Source organism: Erigeron canadensis, chromosome 3, assembly GCF_010389155.1.
Source record: "Erigeron canadensis isolate Cc75 chromosome 3, C_canadensis_v1, whole genome shotgun sequence".
In the NCBI taxonomy this organism is placed as follows: domain Eukaryota; kingdom Viridiplantae; phylum Streptophyta; class Magnoliopsida; order Asterales; family Asteraceae; genus Erigeron; species Erigeron canadensis.
This window is the reverse complement of record NC_057763.1, coordinates 41432934-41458070: the sequence shown is the minus strand read 5'-3', so window position 1 is coordinate 41458070 and position 25137 is coordinate 41432934. Positions and strand designations below refer to the sequence as shown.

At 30.2% G+C, this 25137-nt stretch overlaps 3 protein-coding genes across 7 annotated transcripts; all 3 read left to right on the top strand.

The window, feature by feature from the left end:
- Positions 1-1156: 1156 nt before the first annotated feature.
- On the top strand, positions 1157-7287 carry LOC122592584 (MADS-box protein SOC1). 5 transcript variants are annotated; one of them, XM_043764849.1, is made up of 8 exons: positions 1157-1368; positions 1874-2092; positions 5677-5755; positions 5874-5935; positions 6135-6234; positions 6382-6423; positions 6592-6633; positions 6777-7287. In XM_043764849.1, the coding sequence occupies exons 2-8, from the start codon at positions 1911-1913 to the stop codon at positions 6924-6926; spliced, it is 657 nt and encodes a 218-aa protein (XP_043620784.1). In that variant the 5' UTR covers positions 1157-1368; positions 1874-1910; the 3' UTR covers positions 6927-7287. The 5 variants fall into 5 exon arrangements, with proteins under 5 accessions (XP_043620784.1, XP_043620785.1, XP_043620781.1 ...); XM_043764850.1 differs by having other exon boundaries at positions 1868-2092; XM_043764846.1 differs by lacking the exon at positions 1157-1368 and adding an exon at positions 1399-1505.
- A 4580-nt stretch (positions 7288-11867) lies between these two features.
- LOC122592910 (histone deacetylase complex subunit SAP18) lies at positions 11868-16754 on the top strand. The gene is made up of 6 exons (XM_043765240.1): positions 11868-12079; positions 13639-13671; positions 13783-13893; positions 14568-14663; positions 15884-15961; positions 16583-16754. The coding sequence occupies exons 1-6, from the start codon at positions 11930-11932 to the stop codon at positions 16613-16615; spliced, it is 501 nt and encodes a 166-aa protein (XP_043621175.1). The 5' UTR covers positions 11868-11929; the 3' UTR covers positions 16616-16754.
- A 1901-nt stretch (positions 16755-18655) lies between these two features.
- LOC122593845 (gibberellin 20 oxidase 2-like) lies at positions 18656-20463 on the top strand. The gene is made up of 3 exons (XM_043766293.1): positions 18656-19200; positions 19685-20006; positions 20200-20463. The coding sequence occupies exons 1-3, from the start codon at positions 18656-18658 to the stop codon at positions 20461-20463; spliced, it is 1131 nt and encodes a 376-aa protein (XP_043622228.1).
- Positions 20464-25137: the final 4674 nt, after the last annotated feature.

The following is a 25137-nucleotide window of genomic DNA, read 5'->3' as shown; positions in this document are numbered from 1 at the left end:
CTATTTTTGTGCTTCCAAGATATATCAATATAATATTGATTGCGATGTAATTCATCTTTCTTTTGTGGAGGAAAGTGAGGTGTGGGATGGGGGTGTATCACATATTCACATGGTACCAAATGCTACATCATCCGTTTTCTCTCTCTCTCTCTCTTTTTATTTTATTTTTTTATTTTAATATAAGATGAAGCAAAATGAGTAAAATGAGAATGAAGGAAATTGATATGAGGATCACACATTTGATCTTGCACTCATACTTTCTTTATATTTTTTTGTTTATTAAATTAGAAAAAGGATAAGATCGATTGGTGATAAGAAAAAATGACCATTCTCTATAAAATGAGATCGGAAAAGATATAATGTGAAAAAAAAAAAAGAAAAAGTGAGAGATACCGAATTCCCTCAACCCTTACTTTTATTACATTTAGCATTAATATTCATAACTTAAATCTTCTTTTAAATATTATATACATATTCATATATGTATAAACTTTCGTATAAAGTTTATCTATTTTATATTATAGATTTTGACTCTACAAAAAATTATATACATCATATAATAGATTACAAAGATATGTTGTGATTCAAAAGTGATCTCTGATGTTTATTTGGGTTTGGTTTCTTGCTACAGGAGGAGAGACGTGTTTAGTTATTATTATGTGTAAGAGAAAAAACGGGTTTAATTAATAAATCACGTGTTTGATTGAGTTGATCAGGGGTATCTTCTAAATCCACTATGTGGGTCTCGGATGTGAGTTTTTCCCAAGGTATCGGGTTTGAGTCTTGGGTTTCTCATATCTAGGTATTTTTCATGAGGAGAGGGTTGACGATCCATGGATTTGTTAGTTAAAATTGCTTACAGCACGTCTGAATCGAAATTAACTTTACAAAACTTTACAATACAATCATATGATTCACATATATATATATTTGTGTTCTTTGTCATGTGTAAAGATCACTTCCAAATTATAAAACATGTACTTTTTTTTAATAACTTGTAACATTTATTTTGACTTCTTCCAAACATATACCAAAAAGAAAAAAACAATAACCTATACATGGGGAACTATTGAGTAACAAATCTGGTTACTATAAAAAAGGAAAGTGGTTAATTCGGGTGACTTTAGTTTCCACTTTCTTTACTCTTTTGTGGTACTACACACATAAAAGAGGACTCAAGCACCAATCAATCACTTCAACCTACCTCAACCATTGGCAATTTTAGGCCAATCCCTATCTCTCTAGGGTTCCTTGTGGGCTAATTTTAAGGTTACCTCTTTTCCAATTTTAAAATCCACATACTCACCACAAAGTACAAGCCCCATTGCATATTATACAGCTTATCAAAGAACCACATTTCTTGAAAAGGTAATTAACAAAATTTCTCCAATGTTTCACTACTCTATCTTTTGATTTTTTTAATACACATCTCTCCTTTCTTTTTCTTTCTCTCTCTCTCTTGAAAGAAAGAACAGCCTTTTCTGGGTTTTTGCCTCTTTTGTAAGGTTACCTTTCTTTCTTCTACTTATATGTATATATATATATGATATGATATGAACACAAAAAACCATATTTATTTCTATATCAAGATCATTATTGTACATCTACTATCTATAAAAGAAAAAGATATTGAAAAAGTACATAAATTTTGAGCTATATATGTAGTGTTTGTTCAATCCATGGATCTTGAATCTTGATCGCTTAAAAAAGGGTTCTCTTCTATTCCTATATATCTTCCTTTTCTTGAACATATGAGACCTTACCATGACCCCAAAAAATCACTGAAAACCAGTACTTAATTTACTATTTTATTAACTGATGCATGTTAACCTTTATTATTATTATATATCTAATAACCTTTTCATAGTTATAGGGTAAATTAATAAAGGTAATAAAAGTCTAGCTACAAGATGGTGAGAGGGAAGACACAAATGAGGAGGATTGAGAATGCTACAAGTAGGCAAGTGACCTTCTCCAAAAGGAGGAATGGGTTGCTAAAAAAGGCTTTTGAACTTTCTGTGCTTTGTGATGCTGAAGTTGCTTTGGTCATCTTCTCCCCTAGAGGCAAACTTTATGAATTTGCTAGCTCCAGGTCCCATTTTTCTTACCCAATCATCTCCTGATTGATTTTACTTTATATTGGTTTTTTCCCCCCTTTTCTACATACTAATTCTGGGTTTTTTTCTTTCTTTTTATATATCCTACTCATTGCATTTATTTATACACATATATATACATAGTTGAATACACGTACATACATACAAATACATAGTGTATTTGATCTGTCCGGGTTTCAGTAGTCCCTTTGATATTTTCTATCCGTACATGGGTAAATTTATGAATGTGATTTTATATTAGATATATATTTGAGACAAATAACATAAAATTAAAATTAAAATTAAAGAAATCCAGATAAACATGTATTTTTTAATTTTAATGTTTCATTATACTTTTTTTTTTCCCCCATTATATATATTATAATACTGTTACACAAAAATCATGGGAAATCAGGTTCACTACTGTTGTTGTTGACCTTTGTGTTATACTCTTGGTCATGTGTATATCAACAACAAGAACAAAAAAAACATACATAAATATAGCAACTTAATATGTTGAAGTAATTCAATATAATATAGTAACTGAAGTTTAAAGGTTAGGCCATTATGACCCTTAAAATTGGTTGATTCATTGTCTGGCCTATTTTGATCATTTAACTTGAAATGGTTATTTGTTTCATACTCATGAACAACGTCACAGCTTTTGCCTTTCTGAAATTTACCATAAAAAGTATCCATTCGCAGTTACTCCTATTATTATTATTATTATTTTATTATACATATAGTAATATTTTACTTGTATTTTGATTTTGTCTTTTCATGAATATTAATATTTTATTTATTTGTTTTGTTTTGTATATAACGTACGGAAACCAAACAATATATAAAGCCAAAATATTTTATTTAGGCTGGTATTATACACTACAATATATAAATGATCGATTATAAAAATGTGTTCACCATGCTTCAAGATCTTTAGGCTGGTATTATGCACTACAACCAAAAAACACTCTTTTTTATCACGCTTGAAATTGTGTATACAACTTTAAGAAAGTTACGATCGAGTGTGAAGAATATAATTAACAAATCATAATTATTCTCACACTTAGACCATCTTTGACCCAATACATCAAAACTCAGTGTATTGGTAACACGTCATCAATACACTGACTTACCACACTGAATCACTTTTATTATTAACCCTCACTATGAAATCTCAGTTTATTGGTTGCCACATCATCATTTATATCAATATTAAATATCATATCATATTTAATTAGAAAAACACTAATTACAAATTTATTATATTAACATTAAACATAATACAAAACTTTTTAATAAAATAATATATCTTGTATAAGCATAGGGTTTAAAATAAAAATATACGATACTATTATAACTAGATTAGGGGTAAAAATGAAACATGTAATAGTTTAGGGGTAAAAATGAAACTTAATAATAAATATATTCCGTATGAAATACTATTATCATATCTGGTCGTCTTCTTCATTCAGGCATTCAGCCGCCACCTACAAACGATTGAAACAAAAAAAAAATAATCTCCAATACGCTAATTCTCAACTCCAATGCACCAAGAAATTAACAAAGAAAATAAAAGAAGAAAAAAAAAAACACATTCAATAATACGCCTACTTTTCAGCGCGATGGCCACCACTTCGAGCAAATACGCCGATGAATACGCCAGCTCCCTTAACTGAATACGCCGGCGTATTCATCCTAATACACTGAGAATACTTAAAGACGGTCTTATAGTTGTAAAAAAACGGTGATACTTATAAGTGTATAACCACTATAAAAAATATTCACACTCGAATGCATAGAGATAAATTTGTAATACTAGATTTATATCTGTGATATACAATTTGTAAATGTGAAAAACTTTTATACATGTTTTTGGATGTAAATAATTAACTGATAAAAATTTTCATACTTTTTAAAGTATGCAAAAAGTGATATGAACAAACGGCCGGTATTATTGTTTGTAGTGTATCAATTTATTTCTTTATCGTCGCCTAAGGATAAGCTTTTCAAATTTCAGAAAGGATTTGTTTTGAACATTAATTTGTACGTCTTGTTGAAAAACTACTACTTATAATAAAATTGATTTAGAAGTGTCGTCGCGATTTCAGGAAACAATTGGTTTAAAAATCCTCATCTATTTATTTATGTAAGTAAATTTTTATACTTCTGCTCCAGTTAATTCTTTAATTAATCTTTGTGGATGGTACATTAGAAAGACGTGAATTGAATTAAGCAATAAAAAGGATTATATAATATGCAACTTGTAGCATCGTAGTATCTTTTCGATAGCTAACCTTTGTTAATTAATTACTTAATTACTATTAAATAACCATATATATATATAGTCTCTTTTTAGGTATGAACTGTTTAAAATAATAAGATGATCGATCACTTGATTCATACATTCAATGACTTTAACTTTTTCGCACACTCAGCTATCGTCTCCTTTATAAATGACTTGTTGCAAGTTGACCATACAAGGAACCATATATATAATTAATACGGACTAATAATAATTGTAGAGAATCAAGGAGACATAGTTCGTTTTAGAATTTCTTGAAACACTTGTAGATTAATTATATTAAGTTTTTCTGCTTTTAATAATTGTAGCAACTTAGCTAGAATATCATATTAATTCATTTAATCACAAGTAAATATATATATATATATATATATATGAACATAAAGAATAAGCTAAGAGAACTGTTCACATATGAACATAGCTAATTATAAGTATAACATGATAGTTCATATGTGAATGAATATATATATTCACATATATCATTCACATACGAACATCAAGTTATAATATAGAAATCCTAATGCTTCTTCCAAATCAACCACACGAACCTTTTCTCGAATATATATGTGTGTGTTCAATAGGAGTTTATTTGTAGACATAAAAACATTTATACACACACAAATATATACAACAAATTTTATATGCATGGTATGCATGAAGTAATAATTCCTAATTATTAAATCATATAACTATGAAAAATACTAGAGCTCCACTTTTATCTTATTTGGCTTGATTTTCTTATTTAAAAAAAAAACACACATATATATATAATATCAATTAACATCCCATGTATAAGAATTCACATATATTTTCACAATGAGATTAATTTGAACTCACAACCTTTTGGTTCATAGACCAACACACATACATAGTGCTTCTTACCCGCATTGACCTAATACTCTCTCCATCTCAATTTAAATGTCCTATTTTGACTTTCGAAGTCTTTCTTTCGCAACTTTGACCATAAATTATTTTGTGTGCATTATACACTAACTAATGTTGTGGTGTGCGCTCTGAGTACCAAAATGGAACATGAGACCTGAGGGTTAGCACCCATTTACCCTTTTTTTTTACAATAACTAATGTAAAATATATGAATAAATTAAGTTTTAAATATATTATTCATTGATAGTTATTTCATTAGGTATCATATTATCTAAACAAAAATATTTACGGTCAAATTTGGACATTTAAATTGAGATGGAGGGAGTAACTGTTTGTATCAGTGCCGCAATGATATTTGATGATAACAAGGTTTTCCTTGGGGTATATCAGCATGCAGGAGACAATTGAACGATATAGAGCTCATGTAAAAGATGTTCAAACAGATACTTCAAGTGTAGAAGATGTTCAGGTTCATAAAGTTTCGAGAATGAACTTAATTATCATTTTTTTCGTACTTAGTTAATTAATTAATCATCAGCTTTTAATTAGGAGTAACTTATAACTGATGTACTACTATACTTTTGCAGCATTTGAAGGATGAAACAGCTAGCATGGCAAAGAAGGTAGAGCTCCTAGAAGTAGCAAAAAGGTGCAATTCTTCTTCCATATAAATATATATATATTACGAGTAATTAATTGGCACGCTACTACTGATAATTACATTACAGTCAGTGAATGAAACAACGCAACATTAATTTTGTGTTTTTGAATCTTATACATAAAAACGGCGCTACTGGATATCTCGATCGATCTTAAATATGTATATGTAATGGAATAATTAATTGCAGGAAACTTTTGGGGGAAGGATTGGGAACAACCAGCATGGAAGAACTACTGCAGATTGAACAGCAGCTAGAAAGGAGTGTACGCATAATTCGAGCACAAAAGGTACGTACGTACGTACGTGATCGATCTTTCAGTTATTTTCATCTGCCGATTTTAGGGTAGGTTTATTAGTTGTGGAATCGATCTTTACAAATTAATACTTTTTTGGTTGCTGATCGAATATTATTATTTGATATTTACATGTTTTAGATGCAAGTGTACAATGAACAGATCCAGCAACTACGCTCAAAGGTAATTAATTACTAGTCTATATATAATATCCTAGCTAGCTAGCGCACAAAATCCCCAAATCTTGAGCAATGTTGTATCTATACGCTGTCAATGTATGTAGCTACATTGCTCAATTAATTAATTATTCGATTTCTATTGACGATGAATTAAATGGAATTATATATCCAGGAGAAAATGCTAGCAGATGAAAATGCAATACTTACGGAGAAGGTCAGTACGTTTTTTTTTTTAAAAAATTCTTTTTTATATATACTCGTATTTACAATCTAAATCAATAACTAGGGTCGACAATTGGCAAGAACAATTTCTTAAAACTTTTCTGGGAGATATATAAATGTCTTGCCTTTTTTCAGTGTCAAAACCAAAAGGATCAAGTGATCATCACAGAAGAAACGAGATCAGTAGACTTGCGTGTTTTAGAAAATGGGGAGAACTCGGATGTGGAAACCGAATTATTCATTGGACCACCGGAGACGAGAATCAAGCAAAGGTGGCTCAAGTAACCTCATCCATCTATCTATCTATGCATGGTAGATATATATACGCACATATATCTTTAATTAATTAATCATTAATATATATATCAATCATCATATCGATCAATATCACTTTTCATGTTACCAATATGCTATATTATGATGCATGTACATGCTTCAAAAGCATGCAATGTTAGTTGTTGTATTGCAACAAAAATTTTCAATTATTGAACGATTTGAAGTCCTCTAAAAACATGTATCAGACTTTATTAATTAGCTGGAACTCGTAATTAGCTAGTTCTTTTAATTGCCGCTATAAAGAATGATTATTGTACATATATATATATGACCATTTATAACGTGTTCATGCAAACTTTTTGTATTCCAATAGTTGCGTATTGGGTTTTTAGTTTGATGTTTAAAGCATATAATACTCCTATTGTACTAGCATTATTCTTTTTAGAGGGTAGTTTAGGACTTCAGGTTATATCTTGTATTATTGTTGGAATTTTTTTTCTTTTCCAAAAGGACACTTTAGTTTTGTTTTGGTTCGTACATTCTAGTTTTGTTTTGGTTCGTACATTAAGATACAGTAACACCTCTATAAATTAATAATCTTGGGACTCAGATACTTTATTAATTTAATGAGATATTATTATATCAATAAATTAATAAAAATATTAATTTAAAAAAGTTTATGTATGACATTTAAAATTTTTATGTCCAATGTACATTTATACAATAAAAAACTTGTCAAATTCATCGTTTTAAATTAAAGATAGTTTAATGAGCAATATCTTAAATTGATCACTATAAAATGTACATGGATAAGTTTTAAAATTACATCAATCATAGCATCTAAATCAAAAGACGACAACTGCTATGTGAATATAAGAGAGATCACCACGGATGCAATAAACAAGATTTGGTGTAGTAGATTGACAAAACTTTCAACTTGAAATTAGTCAAGGAAAAATATTATTGCAATACGAGAAGACAATTGTGTCGGATCCAGTTCAAAATTTGGTCGTGACAAAGTTGAGGATGATTAGATAGCTTTAATTGGAACCGGTCACTCGGAAATAAACATTGTAAACGACAACAATTCTTCACAACTTATTGTTGTAATACAAGAATACAATACTTCAACTTTAATTGCAATGAGAAGATTTAAAGATGAACTCAATATAGATTTGAAGCTAAAAAAAAACAAGTGATTATAGTTCATTTTTAACTTCAAATTTTGGAATAATTTAGGATTTATTAATTTATAGTTTCGTTGGGACCGATATGTTTATATTGGGATTTCAAAAAAAGTTATATCTTATTATTTTATTGATTGATCGAGGTACAATTTTGTATTGGTCCCAAGTTGGGACTAGATAAATTATTAATATTATCGAAGTTATTAATTTATCGAGTATTAATTTATAGAGGTTCCACTGTATAAGGTATATGTTTTTTTGAGTGAGTTACAGTACTATCTGTGTAATGCGCCGGATATAAATATTTTCATTGATTGTCGCAGATAGCTTAATGCTGGAAAAAATAACGCAACTTGTTTCATAAATCATGTGCTTCTTTTAGTGTAGAAAAGTTATATATGAGTAGCATTTATAAGTTTAATTTCTTTAAAGACAACTTGTGTTATAAATAACTTATATAATACTTTACATGTGATTAAAATTACAATAATCTTCACTTTTTTCTTTTTTGTATAATACATGTTTATATGAATTTAATTTGTAATTGTAATTTTCATAAACATTATATATATTAATGGCTACCACAACTAAGAGAAAAAAATAATTTTAACTATTGATCTAAGCCATTAAAATTCATAATAAAAACAATCTTAACCCTTAAAATTCAAGAGTCAATCTATTTTTATACGGAGTAACTTAAAAGTTTATTGATTTCTACAATCAATTTTGCTAGTCTTGCTTCTTTGAAGTTATAGTGGAGGTATTCTTTTTACTAATAGTCATATCCTTTTCTCAATAGTTTTATTTTTTTATTTTTTTGATTTCTAGGGTGTATATTTTAGTGTTGTATTATTTCGTGTTATAGCTGCTTGATGTTTGTGATTTCTTTATGTATCTGATTTTATATTTGGTTTGGTTATTTTAGGGTTCATGATTTCTTTTTAGGGATTTTTTTTGTTTTGTTTTGTTTTATTTGTTAGTTTAATTTTGAAGATATAAAAGGTATTTATTAACAATTCAAGAGGGTTGAAAAATGAAGATGAAGATTTGACGATTACAAAAACCCATTGTTATGATCCTAATTTTTTGAATTTCATATTTGTCAAAAAATTCAAACGATCCTTCAAAGGAAGCATTCATTATTTTAAGATATGTTATATATGTTTCTTTTTCTATCTTCTTCTTTAGGTAAATATGGTACTTTACGTGTGTGCGCCTTATTTTTCTTTGTAGGAACATTGCATTTCGGTCCTACATTCCTGTTATTTCCTTCAACAAACACACTTTTTGGAGGTATGTAAACAAGAGTATTGGCTTTAATTTACATAGATCGTGTATTCTTCGTGGTTACTTTTTGTAGCTTTCTTTAATTACATATATGTTGTGACATTATATGTCAAAAGAGACTCTCTTAGATCAATTCATTTTTTTTATTTAAGTGTTGAAATTGCCACCTCTGCTTAGATTTATGATGTACATCAATGCACATATTAGATATGAAGATTGCTGAGCTGATGAAGCAATACTGTCATTTGTAACAACTTAAAATAAGTTCGAGGGGCAGGTTAGTGTTATTCTCTAGCAACATGTTTTACATTGAGTCATTGACTTCAGTTTCATGAGAAGATAGAGGCTTTATTTGAAGTGTTTGAAAACACCATATTAGGTAGTGAGTATGTAGTTTTTTCCATGTTGTTGTCCAATACTATCTCTATATGGTGTTATATTCTTGAATTTAAATTAAATATTTAATAGTGACATAGTGGTACATTTTGATATTTTGTGGGGCAACCTCTTTTAAATATTGCTTGATTTGTTTTCTATGATAGAATTTTCATTGATTTTTTGTCAAAATATAATATTAACATGGTTTATAACAGATTTAAGTTCAACAAATATCTGGAGTTCTAAGTATATATCATTTAGTTACAATGGTGCAAATACTATGTAATTTATGTGTTTACAAAGTAACTTTATTATAAATGTAGTAATGCAATAATGATACTAATTTGTTGTTGACTTTTATAGTTTGGGAGTGAAAAAGATGTGAGTGGTTGCTTAGACAAGTGAAGCTCATTTAAGGTACAAGATGGGAGGTGTTTAAGACTTTAAAGTATTACTTATATACATCATGCTTATTAAGCAACAGTGGTTAGAGTATTTTTCACAAAGTGCTTTCCTTTTAGGGTTCTCAAGTTCAAATCGCATTACATGTGATGATGGAGCCTTAGCAACGTTATATCCATCTAACACATGGGGCAAACCTTTAGGGCATTACGAGGAGTCGAAATGACATGGCGCATTCACATGGCGGGTATCAGCCATTTATCCAATGCTGCTTTTCAAAAAAGTACATGTCTTCGATCGTTTAGCCCTTGCTATATATGTCTGCTATGAATCATCACATCATCGTATTGCAAAACTATTTGGTTTTGCACATTGGATTTGGAAGTGCCTTACAAGCAAAATTGCATAATCCAAATGGACCAACCACGATTATTTATCATATTGGTTTTAAAATTGTAATTTTATCTTCTTTTAGCTTAAGTGATTGCAACACATGAGTTGTAATTTGGTTTATGGACGACCAAATGGTAGGCAGACAAAGCCTTAAAGGGTTAGTATTGATATATGTAGTTATTTCAATCTAGCATGATTGGACTCGAGAATCGAAGCATGTTAAATACAATCTATTTCATTTGGGTTTTTATGTAGTCTTTCTTTTATATGGATTTCTATGTTGTCTTATAAATAAAAATTGAATGTTTATACTTTTGTTATAAATAAACATGTTGCGTGTGCTTATAAGTGTGTATATATTATTTGTAACCCGGTCAATGACCGGGTATTGATCTAGTTAACTTTAACCAAGGCTGAAATAAATCATTAACTTACATTTAAGTATCAAATATTACAACATCGAAATTTAACATCTTATCGAATGGCATATTGGGAATGGGAAAAACACATCGCTTGATTGCTAGCAACACCTAGCAACTTTTTTCCGACTAGAGTCCAATGCATAATTAGACTCTGAGTTGTGGTTAAGGGTCAAAGCTAGGGCTAGCTAGGAATCGAGACTTTTTTTTCAACTTTGTTTACTAAAGTTTTGATTTAAAGATCGTGAAGGGATTTTAAGGGTGCGTTTAGTTGTAAAAATATTTTTTAGTTTTCCATTTCTAATTTTCTAAAAAATAAAAACAAGTGAAAAATGCGTTCAAAACTATAATATGAAAAACAATCCGTGGTTCTCAAAATTTAGAAAATAGAAAATGAAAAGTGAAAAACAATAAAAAAAAATGTTTTCTAATTTTCCATAGAATAATGGAAAACAGTGTTTTCTGTTTTCATGGAAATTTTTTTAAGACCTATGATTTGAACGCTCTTTTTTATGTTTTTCTTGGAAAATAAAAATATAAAATAAGAGGTGTTTTTCCCAACTAAACACCTCCTAAGATTTTTCCAATGTTGGAGTTCGTTTTCTTAAATATCATATACAAAATTACAATTATAGTTTTTAAAGGGGTTAACAAGTATGCATCTAGCTGGATTATATTAGCGGGGGAATGTTAGAAGCCTATAGCATCATGTTTGTTTTTCTATTTTTAAAACGCCTTCCAAACAAAAATACGTTTAGATTATGGGCTTGTGGCCCATATTATAAATCAAAACAAATAAACCCAAATTGTACATTAGGTCCAAAACGACGACAACAAACCTTTATATTTGTTTCCACTTTTTTCTACATAAATTGATAAAGGGGGGAGAGTTAGTTTTACTAGAATTTTATCATCATCATCATCATCATCATCAAAGGAGAGAAGAATGGCAGCTCGAGGTGACGGTCAAAGAAGAGGAGGCGGCGGCGGCGGCGGCGGCGGTGGTGGCGGTGGCGGTGGACGACCATTTGTTCATCATCAAAGAGGAGGTCCTCCTATTCATACTAAACCCGCTCCCCCTGTCGATCGCGAAAAGGTCTAGGGTTTTCCTTTAATATATATATATATATACATATTTGTGTTTGTGTGATGATTTATTGTAAAGTATTAGAAATTGATAAGTTAGTAGTATTCTTAATAATTGTCTGGAAATTTTTCTAGGGCATGTATGAAATTCATTATTACTTTGTTAGCTGTTTTAGCTCATTGTTCGGCCGGAATGTATACAAATTGTTTGTTAGAATGACTTGTTTTTGTAATTTAATTATCGGTTTGAAAGATAAAAATAGATATAATTATATTAGTGATTTAGCATTTTGTGAGATAAATGAAATAATGGATGTGATAACCCTAAGCATTTAGGAAGGAAGGTTCTAGTCGAAGCACAAGATTATCTCGACTGGTGATTGATCCTTACCTCGTCTACGGTCTATAGAATACTTTATGAGCTTTATAGCCTTGTAGTTGGCATTCGGAGTCTTTCTTAAATGTCATTGGTAGGGTAACTAGGGCTTATAATTGTAAGAAATGAAATAAAATCACAAACAAATAAGACATAAAGTGTGATGTATACAATTAGTTAAGAGGTATTTACTTTAGTTTTTGATGAGCTTAACCTATGTTTAAAAGCTACTTTAAGTACCGTTTGTTTTAGGAGCTTATATTTTTGATAAGATTCTAAAACTGTAGCGCTCAAACAAACCTTGACAGCTTTTGACTATGTGTAAGCGCTTATAACCTCCTGGAAGCATTGCATTCAGCACACCCTCTGTTAAAGATTTTCAGGGTTTATAAGAAGGTGGACATTCATAGGTTTTGACACATCTTTCCGTTTTTGAAGATGGTCATGACCAAAGGTCAGCGGAAAGTTGTGACCATTTCAGATAATCCCAGGCTAACAGATGACATCGTAAACTTCTTGAAGTCTCACTTAGACGCCAAGTGTGCCCACTTTTTTTTAATTTAGTAACTCTTAGTATAGTGCTTTCAAGGAATTAACCCTCGTTTCTTAATTTGATTGCCAATCAATCTTTGTCAACTATGTTAACGTTTCCAATCCTTTCTGAGTATTTTTTGTTGGGCATAATGGATTTGATCACTTAGAAATTTACTAGTGGATGGTGATCTGTTGATTGTTGGGGCATATACTTTAAAACAGAGGTGTGGAAATGTAATATTCATGATGCATTTCATTTTGTTTTACTGAAGGATTTAGATGACATTGGTAATGAGAAAACTCAACAAAAAATGACGTGTTGCCATATTTGTGTATAGGATTTAGACGGTGATATGTCGGCTATAGGTTTGTAATGATAGAACATCTAGTCCAGTTTTGTTGTTTCTGTCAAATCTGCGGTTAGCGTGTTAAAGGATCTGATTGGCTTGTACTCCCAACTATTGCATACCTGTTAGATTATTCAAATCATCATCTTAGTAGTTTGTTCCTTATGTGGAAGTTGTAGATAGGTATTTGAGGAAATATTGAACAATTATGTAGTGCCTAAACCATTTAATGTCACCATTTATCAGTCATTATCTTGACATGTCATTGCGATGCTCTTAAAAGTGTTATTAATGTGTTTTTTTGACATGCAGACCTGTCCGTTGCTACTTCGTGTTTTCACTAAGGTAATAGTTGTATTTGAGACTTTGGAGTCTTTTTTTTATCCTTGCTTGCTCAAGATGATGTTTAACTGGTGCATCTAACAGTAGGTTAATATTTTTCTTGATTTTAAACAGGTTGGTGGTCATCACAGCCAGGCAGACTTTGCAGTCAGAGGCAAGGAGCCTAAAGATGAAGTCCAAATATATACTTGGATGGATGCTACGCTTCGTGAGCTAACCGATCTGGTATGTCAAGTGATATTCGTTGATGTCTGACCATCTAAGTTTGAAATTAGTTTAATTTTGTTATGTGTTAGTAGTTTATCACATGCTCATTTGACTACCTGGACATACATATCAGTTCAAATTTGTCACAAATTCTCAAAATTTTTCTGAAATTAAGGTAAGTTCGAGGCCCTACCTTGACCTTATATGGCTGTGGTTGCAAACAGAGGTGTGCAAAGACAAAACTGAAAAAACAAACCGGATTTGAACAGTGACTGCAACTGGCTATTTGTTTTGGTTCGCAGGTGTAAAGTTTTTAGAAATCTGGTTTTTGAGCTTGGTTCTTCGCTCTACAGTTTTGTTTAAAATGGTTTTCTGTCCAGAACATGATCTAATCTGAACCGGTCTTCTTCAGAGTTACTAAGTATTATGTTAAAATGTCGGGCGAATAACCCAAAGTTTTTATTTGTTATATATTTTCATGCCAAACCTAAACTGGAACTGAATTAGTCTAGGTCGGATCCAGTTCTTTGTTCTCTTATCTTGTAGTTTTAGTGTCAGCGCATCCCCGTCCTGTTTTGACCCAAAGAAAACCTCTGTTTTTGCATAATACCTTTTTTACTTTCATGCTGACCTCTTAGTAAATGTACTCGTGGTATTGGTTTTTGGTGCTCATTTATGAATATTTTTTCCAGGTAAAGGAGGTAGCTCCAGAAGCTAGAAGAAGAGATGCTTGGCTGTCGTTTGCTTTTGTATATCCTACTAAAACTGGTCATTTTACTGTCAAAGAGGTACTACCTTCCTTTGTTAAAATATATCTATCAAATGCATGTTTTAACAAAACTAGTTTACTCCCTTATGACTTATGAGGAACATGATAATGACCAGGACCTTTGATGTACATCTTACAATAGTAAAGGATTCACTTAATATAGCTTGACAGTTCTGAAAGCATTACTTAGATGTGGTTTGTAGGTATAAAACATTATTGGAAGATTTAGGATTGATGCCAACAATAAGATTTTTGGTCATTGAGACTACTAATATGTTAAGTAATTGGTAGATATAAACTTCTAGTTATATTTATTTATTCTTTCAGGTCATATTTATAAAATAATGAAGTAATCTAAGTTAGTTAAATGAGTATTTATGACAAGCTTCATATTTCATGTGAACATTTCTGTGTATTTTGTATGAGAAAAAGATACATACTTATTTTATATTAAAATTGTTCTCCTTACGTTGTTGTCGGAGATGGGGTAAGGTAGGTGCGGGTGGAATCTGTTCCCTCTATTTGAGGCTCTAAATTGGTACCATACAAATCTTCGAACAATCTATTGGGTTTTTTGTAGTTTTGTGGTTCTGCATACAAACTTGACTTCACAAGTCACACCAACATTGTAGATAGAAGAACGTGCTAGATGCATATGTCTTTACCCTTACATCCAAAACCAACTTCTAATCATATTTATCATATTCATTTTCCTTTATATTACGGGTCCCATATATGCTTCACCCTGAGTGAATGATTTTCACGTTATCTTTTTTACTCTTTTCCTTAATTAGTATTGACAACATTGAATTTTTTTTTTTCACTTAAAATAAATGAAACTTGAGCTATTATTTGGGCAAGATGATGAGAGCAAAACATAAATAAGTTCAGTTGTTTCACTTTAGCAGTTTATGCTGCTTTGTAACTCAGTGATCACTTTTTGAACCATGGTATTTGGCTTTTTAGAGCAGACTAATAATTCACTATTTATGGGCCTGGAGGAATAAACGCAGATCTGCAATAATGAGCAATTTCGATTAATGTTTGAAATAAATATGTGTAAATTCACATTGTACTGTTGTACTCAACACGTTTGTTCTAAAGTAGTTTATACTCGAGGAATATAGTTTTTCTTGTTTACATTTTTGAAAATGAGGGTTTTTTCTCTATGTTTATTATTACACTAACTTATAACAAATATATTCTTACTATCTACTATTTTTTTATTTTCCCTCAAAGGTCGGGAAAACCTTGTCCTATCCAAATGCAAGAAGACCAGATGATGGCACCAAGGCCCTCGGTAACCTTAGCTTTGAGGTAATTAACCATCTCACATTCTCAAGGTTGTAAAACTCAGCTGCCTCAGCTGATAACTCGGCCACCAAGCGAGTCGCTACTGACCAAATCGGACTAGAAACTTGGTCAATGGGGTAAAGTTGGGTCACAGACAGACACGGTCAAACTCTGGTCAATTTTTATTTAAATGATTTTTTTTGATAAAATCCTAAATATGGGCCGCTCCACAGTCCACACAAATTAAGTATTCTGTTTATCTTTCTAAGCAATTGAGTTTGAACTTTGAAGTAATTTGTTAATATAGTTTAAAAATTACTCAGTACTATTTATTTATATAGATTCAAATCCTGATCTGAGTCCGGGTACCCAATAACTTGTGACTCGCCCCTTCTCTTAGCTTAGTCCGAGTTGCGATTTCCCAACCTTGCAGAGTCTATATGTACAATGTGTTTTTTTGGAAAAAGACCTAGTTTTGTAAAAAAAATTTTTTTTTTTTAAATGGTGTTTCCTTTTAAAAGTATTCTCTTAACGTTGTTCTCTCGTTATCTCATCTCTTACTTAGTTTAAGCAGGATATACCATGTTTAGTATTTTCTAAATTTGATTTTGTGAATGCATCTCTAACAAGTAGGCCAATGTGCAGATCGGAGATTATCTGGATGTGGCTATTCTGTAGATCCCTATATAATCTACTGATCCCCAAGGTCGTAGTTGTATCTTGTGATTTCGGCTTTGTTAAACAATATGGTCTGCTAGACTTTGTATTGAATCGTGGATTAGTTTAGTTATTGTGTGGAGACTCGCCCTTAATTTTATTTGTTGCCATCTTACATTATATTGTTTTGTTTAACAGAGTCTAGATCTGAGCAAGGATAGTTTTATGTGCAATAGTTTTAATGATCCGGTTTACAGTTTTTCTCGTTTCCTCGATTTTAGATTTTCTTGAAGCCCAATATGAGTAAATCAAACCTAATTAATCTAGAAGAAACCAAGTAAAATATGATTTGAAGTGGATTATTTACCAACATTTTTTTTTATTGATCAAATAAAAAAAATGCTATGTATTTATAAACTTTAATGTTTACCTGACGTATACCAAGTTATTTTAAGCTTGTATGTATACTTGTTCGTTCTATTTTGATTGGCTACCACTTTTCCTTACCGTTTGTTCTAAAATCCATTCTAGTTTTTCTCTTCTGAACATTCATTGTCCTTAACAAAAGACGTTTAATTACTTGTTAAGTTATTATACTCTAAATTAATTGTTATCATTAGACTATCCAAGTCAGTTTAACTAGATAGAATGGATAAACATTGCAATTTATTGGTTAAGTAGTATTGTTTACACAAAAGTTTTACGCTTAAATTGATTTTGGATTTGGTTTGGTTTGAAAATAAAAATTTGCAAACCATGTTTGGAATCGTTTTGGTCAAAAACTAAACAAAAATAAATAAAATTAGGAAACCAAATCAAATTCAAAAATTCGACTTCAGTTTGGTTTGATTTTTGATTTATTTGACTTGAACCCATATTAGCTAGCCAAAACTTGTACATTGCCGGGCAGGGTAGAACCGAATCAAACAAAAATAGTTTAATCTAACGATTTGGACTAGTTTCATTTTTAGTATATTGTTTCCGACATATTCACGCCATCAATTATGAAGAAGTTAAATCAAATACTTGTAGTAGAAGTACAAGGTCATTATTGTGTCATTGTTGCCTCTCAATTACTGTGTCACGCTTTTTTAGTTTGGCTGCAATCCTTTTGGCATCAATCATATCCACAAGTTGCAATTAGATATGTACTATTTGCTATAGTCAATCAACATTTCCTCTTCTAGTCAAAAGTCAAATCAAGTACAATCGGTTTTATAAAAGTCCAGTTTAGTAAAATAAACAGTCATTACCTGTACCTCAAATCAATCTGGATCCTCTTTTAGATTGTTCTCTTAAGTTGCTCAAACTTTAAGATAATTGAATTCGAGTTAACTGGAACCAAATGATGTGTGTACTGTGATATAAAGTTGCATGCCAATTAAGAAGTTATGGATTTTGATTATTTGCAGCGATTGCTGACATGGGACCCGCTATTATTTTTTGTCAGATTTGTCACTACAGACAGGGGGGCCTCGCACTATTTGCAGCGACTATCGCTGCAAATAGTAGGTGTGGTCTAGATACCAAAAAAGCTTGGTTGGGATATGAATTCCTTTATGGAACCTTAAAACTTACTATTAATACAGGAAAAAACTATGATTAACATGTGCAAATATAATGTATATAACATTTTTTCTCCCATTATATATGTCTCAAAAGTGATGCCATTGGCACCACCACCTCAGTTGCTTTGTCAGTTTTGGTGGGTTACTTAGCCGACGAATTAAGGACCAGTGTACGTCGGTTTCCCCGTTCAATCCATATCTGTTTTCTGTTATTTAATTTTTTAACTGATAAATGGTCGAACAATGGTAAAAAATAAAGTAATGAGAAAGTGATTTAGTAGAGGCTTGTTAGTTGGTTCGTGTGTGGATATAGGGTCTTGAATAACCCAATTAAGTATATTATGTACTTCAATTAATAACAACAAGTAGCATGTATAAATATATTACCCCGGTATAATTAATGTTCCCAAATTGTGTCCTTAGTATAAGCCCATGTATATAAATAAACTCTCCTATACACAATGATATAATACCATTTGCTCCTTGATTAGCAATGCCACATGTTATTCTCAATTCACCATCATTAGTTTCACCCTCAAAAGAAACAACAAGCCCTTTAGTCTTTGATGCATCCATCCTTCAAAAAGAAACTAAAATACCCTCACAGTTTGTGTGGCCGGACCATGAAAAGCCATGCCTTGAACCACCATCACCACCACTTGATGTTCCTTCTATTGACCTAAAAGCCTTCTTTTCTGGAGAGCCACTAGCAGTCTCTAATGCAATTGCTCTTGTTAGCTCTGCATGCAAAGACCATGGCTTCTTCCAAGTTTGCAATCATGGCGTTGATCAAAACTTGATCAATGAATGCCACAATATGATGAACACTTTCTTTGGAATGCCACTTTTGGAGAAGCGAAAAGTTGAAAGGAAGTTTGGGGAATACTGTGGATATGCAAGTAGTTTTACTAACCGATTCTCCTCTAAGCTTCCGTGGAAAGAAACACTTTCTTTTCGTTATTCTGCAGATCCTAATTGCTCGAGCATAGTTCAAGATTACTTCTTGAATGTGATGGGAAAAGAATTTCATGATTTCGGGTACAAAAATTGATATCTTGAAAGTTTCTTGTTAGACCACCTTCAAAGATGGAAAATAATATGGAAATTTTCTTTTTACATATAAACCAAGATTCACATATGTGTTATACTAATTCAACTGCTTAATTTCACTTTGATTTGGTTTTCTTAAGTGGGTGTACGAAATACCATAACTACCCCCTTCGTCCTAAAAAAAATGTCTTGGCTGACTTTTTGAAGTTTTCAGTTTCAACTTTGACTTTATATATTTTTGTTTGTATTATATAATACTTGGTAAAATCATACCCATGAAAATGCATTCAAAATCCTATTATTTATATACTTCACTTAAAAAAATATTTAAGGTCAAAGTTGTAAAAACTACTTGAAGAAAAAAAAGTCAAAATAAGCCATATATTTTGGTAAGGAGAGAGTTCTATGATCAGTTGAATTATATGCAAACTATTTTGGCATGATATCATGTTTTTGCTTCATATATATGTAGGACGGTTTGTCAAGAATATTCTGAAGCAATGAGCAAGCTTTCTCTTGATATCATGGAACTACTAGGAATGAGCCTTGGAATTGAGCGATCCCTTTTAAGGGATTTCTACAAAGAAAATGATTCAATCTTGCGATTAAACTACTACCCACCTTGCCAAAAGCCCGACCTCACACTTGGAACCGGCCCTCATTGTGATCCAACATCTTTAACCATTCTACATCAAGATAACGTTGCCGGGCTTGAAGTTTTTGTCGATGAAAAGTGGCACTCCGTTACTCCTTGCTCCGGAGCTTTTGTTGTCAACATTGGAGACACATTCATGGTAATAATTGGTACCCAAAACCAACATTGAGTAAATTTGGTTAGTGCTAATGAGAGTTTAATTTCCCAGATGACAATATTCTTTTGTACTAGCTAATTAAATATACCAAATTGATCTTGAAATTGTGTAATTATCGTTCACTAGCCTCAAATTTCTTGCTACTAACAAATTTGTTAATTTGTTCTTTAATTAGGCACTATCAAATGGACTATACAAGAGTTGCTTACATAGAGCGGTGGTGAATACCGAAAATCCAAGGAAATCTATCGCGTTCTTTCTCTCGCCTAGAATGGACAAAGTCGTGAGGCCTCCAAAGGCGTTGGTTGAGGACAATAATAGGCGAAGGATGTATCCTGATTTTAAGTGGTCCACTTTGCTTGAGTTTACTCAAAAGCATTACAGAGCAGACATGAAAACCCTAGATGCATTCTCAAATTGGCTTCAAACGATTCCATAATTAAATAAGACTTCTATATTAGTTTAAAATTTGTAATGATATATAGCTGCGACCTTTTGTTAACATAGGTAGTTGTAATTATGATGTCATGATTTGATCCTAGTTTTCAATTGTAACTAATTAAGAAAGATTCCAAAGCAAATTTCCATCTTATTTCAGTTTATGAAAGAAACCAAAGATGAAAACATATAAATTTAAAATCCCTCGTTTCAAATGGTAAAAATTACGGATAAAAATAATCCAAACAGGCGGTGAGAACATATAAATTTAATAGGGATTAGTTCCTTATAATGTAGGAAACTTTGAATGAATGTCTATAGTAGAAAATAACTAAAGTTGTGTGTATTGTATGTAAACAACTTTGAAATAATATTTATTGTATGTAAGAATTTCGTTTCAACCAATAACAATCTGACAAGTGGCACATGTATATGGTTGCCACGTATGTAGTCTTACATACAATAAACATTTTTTCAAGTTGCTTACATACAATACACATAACTCTAGTTTTTTCCTACTATAGACATTCGGGCAAAGATAGTTACATTCCAGGAAACTAATCCCAATTTAATATGTAAAATTAACTTATTTTGAAATGATATTTCTAATGACAGACTTACCGTGGACAAATGGGGTGTGACAAAATAATTATGAAAGTTCACACTAAAAAGTGTGAACTTTTATTTCTACACACTTTTTAGTGTGTAGAAATTTCCATACACTTTTAATTCAATATATTTCTATACACTAAAAAGCATGACAAATTTTTTAATTTGTTCACACTCACCTAAAAGTGTGAACAAATGAAATATTGTTTGTAGTGTTAAGAGTTATAATAAACAATTAAACATGTATAAATTTTTTTAAAAAAAGCTTACTTCTAAGTTTATGGTAAATAATGAACAATTCATTTATGTACATCAATGACTGCAAATATTATTTTGAAAATAGAAACCTAGTATTGTTGCTCATTTCGTCATTGTTCACCATGACATATCTGGCAAAGTCCTAATGACGTATATAAAATATATAAAAAATGTATTGTGTGTATGATAGTCGTATCGTAGCTGTTACTAATTTTGAAGGTAATGTGCAAACATTTTTTTACGACCTGAGATCTTAGAAAATTGAAAATAACTTCATAAGTAAAGTTGAGAGATTTTAAAGGTCAAAGTTTAAAAATAGTCTTTAAATTTTAATATTTAATTTTAACCCAAAGGTTAATATCATTCAACTTTACTTTTCAAGTTGTATTTAACTTTAGAAGATTTCTATCTTATTTTGATAGTGTATATGTAATGAAAATCAAGAATCCAAGACCCATGTCTCCACCTATTCATTCAATCCGGAATTCTTAAAGAATTATGGAAAGATATCTAGTTGTAACATTTTAAGTTTTGAACCATGGGTTATTAAATTGGTCTGTTCGATCAGTAAGACGGATTTTTACAAAATGTTCAATTAACGGGTTGTGATTTTTGAACTGATTTTGAACTAGATCAAACAAGAACAATCTTGCTAAACCGGACCAAATTTATATACCGTGTTGATTTGAACATGTCAAAGCTCGTTAATTCTTGTATAGTTATTATTACTAGATTTTAAACTTGTGTCCAACACTGGACACAAGATTTACAATATTATCAATATTAGATCTTCATACATTTAAGTCATAAAGGTTTATAATTTTGAAGAAATAAGGTTTTAAGTGTTATATTTTGCAAGTTGTAGTACAATAATAATAGGTTCATCACTGTTATTATTAGTCTAAACATATTGATGGAAGTGTTTGCTGTAGTCATTCCACAAGGCACAAGCTATATATAATAATTTCTCCGTTATAGAATATTTTGAAACCAGATGTACTCATAATGTGATATTATTATGAAAGATAATCAAAAAATTTAAATATAAACATATTTGTGATCCTTTACTTGACATTCAAGTATATGTATTTAATCATATCACGATGCGCGTTCATAACACGCATAGGTTTATTTTCAATCACTTGTTTTATGATAATATGATAACAAATAGGATTGTTTTTTATATTCTTTGATAAAAATTAGGACTCTTGATTTGAGTGACAACTGTAACTTTAAACATTAAAATGCAAAATTAATATACAAAAGAAGAAAATTATGTACCTTTTTTATTAAGAGATAAAATGAATCTTGAATGAAGTTTATATTGATTTGGATTTAAGATTCAAGTAACCTTTTGTTGTAAATTATGTTTGGTTCTATGATCATCTCATCTCATGTGATTCCTATTGTGTTTAGGATAATGATGTTGTATATCGTTATCTGTTATTATGTTTGAGATATGTATCTATAGTTCACATTGTATTTATATCTAATATTAAACTAAATATTTATATTTATAATTATAAAAATCTAATATAATATTTGTTAATAAGTCATTAGGTTTTTAAATATTTTTTTGTATAATATATTTCATATGTTAAAATATTTTTTATGTTATTAAATGATTGTAAAATTTAAAAAATTCTCTCAATTTAATGGCTAAAAATATATATAAATTAAGTATTCAGGGTTAAAAAGTGTAAATTATTGATGGAAACAAAAAAATGTAAATTAATGAGACTTTTTCTATAGATTAATATAAATATTAATATAATAATATATCTGAATAATGATTATTAAGATTTTTAATTTGTAGTTTATCTAAATGATGACATCATCAAAAGTCAATTTGATGAAATTGAACGATGTGATTGGTTAATAAGTCATTAGTTCAACTGTCTTATAGTATATACTAGATTTTAGACCCTAGACACGGGATTTACGATATTATCAATATTAGATTTTCATACATTTAAGTCATAAAAACTTATAATTTTAAAGAAACACAGTTTTAAGTGTTATATTTTGCAAGTTGTAGTACAATAATCATAGGTTCGTCACTGTCATTATTAGCTTAGACATATTGATGGTGTAGGATCACAAATAATTTTTTTCATATGTTAAATTTTTTTTTATTTAATTAAATGATTGTAAATTTTAAAAAATTCTTTTAAGTTTATGGCAAAAAATAAATACAAATTAAATATTTAGGGCTAAAAAGTGTAAATTATTGATGGAAAACAAAAAAGTGTAAATTAATGAGACTTTTTTTACAAATTAATATAAATTTTAATATAATAATATATTTGGATAATGATTATTAGGATTTTTAGTTTGTAGTTTATCTAAATGATGACATCATCAAAAGTTAATTTGATGAAATCGAACGATGTGATTGGTTAATTAGTCATTAGTTCAACTGTCTTGTAGTATATATTAAGATTAAGATTAAGATTAAAATTGAAAATTTATTTTAAAGCATCACTTTTATTATAATTTCATAATTACTAGCTATTATATGAAATCAAAGGAAGTCACGATATTTAAACCTTCACTCTTCCACCTATAGCAAAATTGATCCCATGAAATATATGGGTAGAAACACATGGATAACCTTGCTATAGGCCACTTTAGGTGTATGTTTTCTTGTTTAATGAAGGTATTTTTTTCATATTCTTTTTACTGATCAAAAGTCAAGAAAAGAAAAAAGTGGAATTAATTGGTGAAGCATAAAATGCAAAATTTCGATTGCTTAAAGAATAAGAGCGGTTTTCTTACGGACATTTTAGTCGACCAATATCTTAAGATGTTATTAGTTTTGTGTTAAATTAAAGTAATTTATATTTTCCTATTTTATTTCTCTTTAAAACAAGAGTGGGGACTTTTTTTTTCTTTTTTGTTACTTTTGTATTGATAATTTTCTAACAAAATCAAAATATTTCTTAGTTTCCCAACCAAAAAAAATATTTGTTCGATTTTATTTTTATTCTTAAAAATCTTTTTCTTGAAAGGTTGTTCGATTTTATATAACATTTTATCTTAACCTGATTTTTGTTCAAAAATTAACCATTTTTTCTGGTTTTTTCTCCAAAACCGAACCAATCCGACTTGTACTTGATCTCTATTCGATTTGGAAACTCAAAACCGAAACCGGTTTTAAACCGTCGGTCTTTCAATAACAAACCCTGTTCAGTTTCGGGTGTTCGAAACCGGTTTCTCAAAAACCAATTTTCATGCCCACCACTAGATATATAAATTTTGAGGAAAAGTTAAGTAAATCATGTGGTACTTATCTAAGGTAAAGCAGTGGGGAGATTATATAAAATTCAGGGGGACTATGTATGTTTATTAAATTCAAAGGTTTAATTTGTAGCTTTTTTTTTAAAGTGACAGTACCTAAACTTAGGTAAAGTATGTCGTATGTATCATTTTCCAATAAATTTTTCTACTCCCTCCGTCCCATATTAAGTGTCATAATTTGACATTTTGAGTATTTTTCTTTCAACTTTGACCGTAAATATTTTTGTTTGTATTATATAACAAATGATATAACATATATGAATTGATTGAGTTTTAATTGTACTCTTAATTGGTATAACTTTCATCAACTAATATATAACACAAACAAAAATATTTACGGTTAAAGTCAGAAGAAAGAAACTTAACGAGTCAAAAAAATGACAATTAAAATGGGACGGAAATGACAATTAAAATTGGACGGATGGAGTATTAAACTTGAGATATTTAGAATTTAAAATTATTAAAGTACACACTACTACACTAGTGTTTCAGTAGAATGAAAAGGTCA